At 67.0% G+C, this 6,000-nt stretch overlaps 1 protein-coding gene across 1 annotated transcript in view; it reads left to right on the top strand.

The window, feature by feature from the left end:
• The first annotated feature begins 1,677 nt into the window (after positions 1-1,677).
• Positions 1,678-6,000, top strand: part of Ano1 (anoctamin 1) — a 143,570-nt gene continuing 139,247 nt past the window's right edge. The window contains exon 1 of the mRNA XM_046444943.2: positions 1,678-2,160. Within this exon, the coding sequence (XP_046300899.1) occupies positions 2,109-2,160 (52 nt within the window). The 5' untranslated portion in view covers positions 1,678-2,108. The remainder of the gene's footprint in view (positions 2,161-6,000) is intronic.

Genomic DNA, 6,000 nt, shown 5'->3' with positions numbered 1-6,000 from the left:
GGTTCAAGCCCGGGGCCCAGCACAGCAGTCCCCAGCAGAAGCCCATGGTCCCCTCCCTGACCAGTTGATGGGCCACCTGCCCCAGCGCCCAGCCTGGGCCTGATGGCCACGCCCCTCTGCAGGCTGGGGACACACCAGGGACACCACCTGAGTCCAGGCCCGTCCCAGGCCCTGCTCTGGCCCTCCCCCACTCCTCTGCTTCTGAAGCCTGTGGTCAGAAGCCAGGTGAACGGACACCTAGCCTGGGTCTGCAGAGCCCTCGGGGACCCCAGCGCAGGGACACTGCCTCCCCGACACGGGCAGCACCCAGGAGCAAGAGCCACAGACCCTGGGACCTGCGTATGGCTCCCGGCCAGGGCAGGTCGGCCACCGCAGCGCATCCCCCCCCACCCCCCCCCCGCCTGGAGGGGGAGGACCGGAATTAATTGTTTCTCACAGAGTCAAAGGCAGGCGGCCCCGCGTGATAAGTGGGCTCTGTGACCAAATAAGGCGATATTGCATTGGGCTGTTTATAGCAGCCACGGCGGCCGAGGGCAGCTCGGGGTGTGCGTTCCCAGCACCCAGCGATGTCAAAGCCCCGTCCTCTCCCTGCAGAAACAGCCATCTGTCAGTTTTAACACACACCAACAAACCGTCGGGGTGACCCATGCCGGCCCCCAGTCCCGGGACGCAGAGCCGGCCTGCGGAGTCTCTGCTCACCATCTCAAGGTGGGGGGCCCCGGGCAGTTATTCTGGGGCTTGAGCAAAAGCAGACCCTTCTGCAAAGGCACAGCCTGCAGCTCTGCTGGCAGGGTGCGTCCTCCCCCAAGAACGCGAGGCTGCCGCTGGCCAAGACCCCGCCACCTTCCTGACCGTCGGTACCTATAAAATGCGAGCCGCGGCGGCAGGGCTGGGTGGCTGGGTGCTAGCTGGGTGCTGGCTGGGTGCTGGCTGGGTGCTGTCATCGGCATTCACAATCAGACCAGAGTCAATGTTGAAATGCTAAACAGAACCTCAGCTTCTGGCTGGGCACCCCACGGGGTTCTCCCATCTAAGAAGGTCCCGGCCCCGGGGGACTTGCACTGGCCAGGCCAGGAACGCCCGGGGCCTGCACAGAGCGCGCCAGAGCCGGAGGACGCGGATGAGCCAGGCGGGAAGACAGCCAGCATCAGCCTCGCCCGCCAGGCCAGTCCTTCACCTGTGTCCCCAGGAGCCCCTGCCCTCCAGGCCCTGTGTGACATTACGGGGAGGCCCCTCCTCCCTGGAGGACAGCACTGTACCCCACGGCCAGGCCTGCCGTCCCCAGGTCTGGCCCAGGGTGGCACAATGTCAGTCTGATCCCACATGAGTGAGCTGTCCCCGGGGCAGCGAGTCCCTGGTTGCTGGGCCCACCTGGCCGTGCCTCTGTGGCCCCACGACCTTGGCCAAGTCCCTCGGCGTCATCGCTGACCCCACAAGCGTTGACCCAGTGCCGGCTGCGCACCCTGCACCCAGGACTTTGGTCTTGGGAGCCCAGCCAGGGACATGAAAAGCAGCCGGCCCTGGCCACGCGCTACTGTGTACGGGGACCGGGACACCACGTGTCACCTGTGTTCACTCCCCTGAGGCTCGTGACAGCCCCGCAGGCACTGCCGGCCGCCTCAGCTCCCCACGGGAGGTTGTGAGCAAGCCCGGGCAGTGGGAGTGGGCCTGGCCCAGCCTGGGGTGCAGGCAGGGCCCCGAGGGCAGCGGGTGCCTGGGGCCACTGCGGCCATCCTGAGTGGGCTGTGATCTGGGGCCCCTCTGCTTCAGCCGCCCCGGTTTTCCAACAGAGCCACAGGATGGAGGGGAGAGGGTCCCTGGGTGCCTGACCCAAGGGTCACGGGCTCAGGTCGTCATAGGTCACCTGTGACTACAGGCGAGGCTACGGGTGAGGCTGGGGGTAGCCCAGCCTCAGGGTCTGCTGGGGTCCCCGGGAAGTGTCTACGGGGTAATGATTAACCCACGAGAGCCACGGCCACCTCCGCCACCTCCACCACCTCTCACTTTGCACCCTGTGGCCTCCCGAGAGCCCAGCGCAGGGTGCGATCCCGGCTCCCGACCGGCCAGCAGGGAGCAGGGGCCCCCCAGGCCAGCGGGGACTGAGCTCCATGGAGACGCGGAGTCCAGCGGAGGAGGTGGCCCTGCAGCCCCTGCTGACAAGTAAGGACACCGCGGGAGCAGGGGCCGATGGGGACAGGGAATTCCACCACAGCCAGCCAGCCCAGCCTGGTCTGCCCCTGAGCCCTGCGGCGGGCATAGGGAGGGCGCGAGGGCAGCAGTGCCAGGGGGCCATGTCCACGCAGACAGCTCCCCAATGGCCAAGGGCCTTCCCCAGGACCTGGCACAAACCCGGGGTCCCTCGTCCTCCTCGGCACAGGTGACATTCAGACGCGTGATGCTTCAGGACTTTGGTCTTGGGAGTCCAGATGGGGGAGGGCCACCGAGCAGCGTCAGGGCACTGTGGGCGTCCTGTGTGCAGGAGGACGGTGGCAGTCCTCATGACCCAGTGTCCCCAGGGACACAATCACTCCCCACCTGTGGGGGCTCCACCTGCCGAGTCTCCAGGCTGGGACTGTCTCGCGGGTCCTGTGGGTGGGTCCTGGCACCCAGAGCCCCTGGGCTGGGCCCCGCTGGGCCGCCCTGAGTAGCTGCTGCCCATCTGAGTGCTCGCTGGGGACAAGGCCTCAAGGGGTCCTTTTCAGGGAAGGCAGGGGAGGGACGGTACGCCCAGAGCCCTGCACGGAGGCCGGCTCTCCTGCCAGTGCTGTGACCCCCCTGGGCACAGGAGAAAGCTGAGGCCCTCGACTTCGAGTCCCTGGCCGAGGGGCCCAGCGCTAGCCAGGGTGGGGCCGCGAGGGACCCCAGAGCCCCATATGCGAGGAGACGTTGTCAGGGAGACTGAGAATTCAGAGATGCAGCCCCCTCGGCCCGTCCACCCTCCGAAGCCCGTCCCCTCCCTGGCTCAGATTCTGCGTCCAGCATCCTTCTGGGGGGCTCTGGGGCAGCTGGGACACCCTTCCTCTGGGGGACCAGCTGGAGGGCAGGGGCAGGGCAGGGGGGTCTGAGGACAAGCTCCTCCCCGGTCTGATGGGGAGCTGGGCATGAAGTCCAAGACTGTCCATCTGACTGGCCCGTCCCCTGGCCCTGTGTCTACCGAGTGGACAAACGGTGGACGATGGCAGCTCCGGCCCAGGGAGCCCAGGGAGCCCAGGGAGGAACAAGCCCCGACTCAGAACCGCAGCTGGACGTCCTCTCCTGGAGGACACCTGTGGTCCCCAGGGAGGTCTGTGCCTTGGCCCCAGCTGGACTCCACAGGACGCTCCCTCTGCCTCGGGGCCCCTCGGGGACCTGCAGAGGAGTGGGAAGGGCTCCTCTTTGCCCCTGGTTTGTTCTCAGCGCGTCCGAGTCCAGATGGGGGGCGGGCCACCAAGCAGCGTCAGGGCGCTGTGACCGCAAGGGCACCGAGGACCTTGGGCCCCAGGAGGACGGTGCCTGAGCACCCACAGGCCCCTCGGTGGGGGCCACACAGGGAATGGAAGGTCGCGAGTCACCGGTGTGTGCGACAGTGTCACTGGAGGGAGGGACACTCTCATGCCATTCCCAGGGGACACTGTCATGCAATTCCCAGGGGACACTGTCATGCCTTTGCCAGGGGACACCGCCATGCCATTCCCGGGGGACACCGTCATGCCATTCCCAGGAATATTCTGGAAATCGCCGCATCTTTAGAGCGAGGCCACCTGCCACTCTGTCTGAGGGCGGGGCTGGCCCAGCAGGGGCGGCTGGACGTCCCTCGGAGCCGCTGATTTGAAGGTCTGAGCCCCTCACACCTCGGCCGGCTCAGGGCGGGGCCCAGATGCCCCCATCCACCCAGCGCTCTGGGCAGCGGCCCTCCCGGGACTCCTGTGCCGACCGCGTGCCCACCGATGCCGGCCCTGGCCCTGGGCGCCTGCCCGCCGCTCGGGGCTGTGACCCGAGGTCCCTGCGCACTGGAAGCGGCCCTGTGCGGTGTTCGCTGCTTTGTCACTGAGCCCCGGGTCCTCGGAGCCCTCGACGGCAGCGCGGGCCTCTCCCGGGGGCTGTAGGCCTGTGTCAGTCGCACTCGAGGGAAGCGAGTCGAGTCCTTCTGGGCCACCCGGGGGCTGCTGGCTGGAGGGAAGCGGGCTGTGCCCGGGGGCTGGGCAAGGGACAGCAAGGGCCACAGGCAGGGTCCCCGATGCAGGGCAGGAGCACCCTGCTGCCCAGGTCTGCCGCGCCTTCTCCAGCTGTCGCCAGGGCCCAGGGTGACTTCCCCCGGGGCAGGGGAGGCAGAGCACCTGCTCTGAGACTGGGCGCCACTTGGCGCTGCAGCTGCTGAGCGCTCGGCCTCCTCCTCCAGGGAGCTGGCGAGGCTCTGTTTGGGACAGTCTCCTGTGGCAGCCCGTCCCTGGGGATGGGCTGACGCGGGGCTGGGACAGGGTCTCTCAGTCGACGGCCTTGGCTCCTCCTTGGACGGAGGACCTCAGCGGCCGACTCAGGCAAGGACCAGGAGGACACTTGGTGAAATGTCACCTGGGCTCGCGGGTCGGGGCAAAGAGGCAGCGGGTGGCAGGAGAATCATGTCACTCGGCCTTACAGAGGGTCCCCGAGGTCAGAGGGGCAACAGGCCAGGCGCGGGACACTCGGGTCTCAGAGCCAGGCTCTGCCACAGGCAGAGCAGCGAGATGGGGAGGTGGGCAGCCCCGGGGCCAGGCGGGGCCGAGGCAGCCAACGCCGGGTGTCCTCCCAGGACATCGGGGCCCTGCTGACGCTGCAGGGAGAGAGGGCAGAGGGCCTGGCAGCCGCCAGCAGGGTGACTGAGGCCTTCGAGGTGCCACCAGCCTGTGGGCCAGCCCAGGAGCCAGCGTCCTGCTGGGGAATGGTGGGAGGGGGGGACTGGAGAGCTGGGGGCAGGCGCCCGGGCTTAGCGGTGACTCCACACGGGTCCCGGGGCTGTTTATGTAAGTGCGGCTCCTGAACTCGGGCAGGTCATGCCCCTTCCTGGGGCCATCTGCTGTCCTCTGTCAGGAGGAGGGAGGAGGGCGAAAGTCACCTGGCAGGAGGAGGGCCCTGCAAACTGCCCAGCAGGGCGGGAAATGCCCTCTACAGAAGCCAGTACCAGGCACGGATGGGCACGCCTGTAACCCTGGCGACTCGGGAGGCTGAGGCAGGAGGGTTGCAAGTTTGAGGCCAGCCTCAACAACTTAGCAAGAGCCTTAGCAATTTAACGAGGCTCTGCCTCAAAATGAAACATCGAAAGGGCGGGGCCGTGGCTCACTGGCAGAGGCTCCCTGGGTTCAATCCCCAATTCCAAAAAAAAAAAAAAAAAAAAAAGCCCAGAGGCCAAATGCCACTGCTCCAGGGCTGGTAGGGGCTCCATGAACCCACCAGAGACCCAGGGTCCCATCTCAGCCTGCTCAGCACAGTCATGTCCCTCATGGCCCGGGAGGCTGCCTGAGCTCAAGCCATTAAGTCTGCATTCCAGCCAACAGGAAAGTAAAAGGCAAAGGAGGGCCCTCTTCCTTCCTGGAACCTGCCCTTTGTTTGCAGAGCTGGGGCTGACCCCTTGGCCCGAGCATGCTGGGCGAATGCCCCACCGGGAGCTGCGGCCCTAACCCACCTGCTCTTGTCTCCTGCCACCCGGAGCTCAGTGGCCTGGTCACTCCAGCTGCAAGGGAGACCAGGTCAAGCAGTCCTTGTCCTGGGTATTACCAGGGGGTCTCTCGGTAAGAACAGGGTGAAGAACAAGGATTGGGAGCGTCTGTCCCTGCCACAGGCTCAGGACAGAGCCCTCGCCCTGTGCTGGTGGCTCGGCCCCTCTGCCCTGGGGGCTGCCCGGGGTCTCTGGCCTCTGCAGTGAGACTCCCTGCTGCACGCGGTTCGCCTCAGGGGTCTCCAGGTCTGGCGCTGCACGCAGGAGGGGGTCTTGCGGGCCGTGCTCTGTGGGTCCCGGGTGCCCAGGGTGGAGCTGGCCTGTGGCCG

The sequence above is a fragment of the Marmota monax genome, unplaced genomic scaffold (genome assembly GCF_021218885.2).
Source record: "Marmota monax isolate L192 unplaced genomic scaffold, Marmota_monax_Labrador192_F-V1.1 WCK01_AAM20220418_F8-fsc00038, whole genome shotgun sequence".
Lineage (NCBI taxonomy): Eukaryota > Metazoa > Chordata > Mammalia > Rodentia > Sciuridae > Marmota > Marmota monax.
Note: the sequence above shows the minus strand (reverse complement) of the source record. Positions and strands in the feature narration are given on the sequence as shown.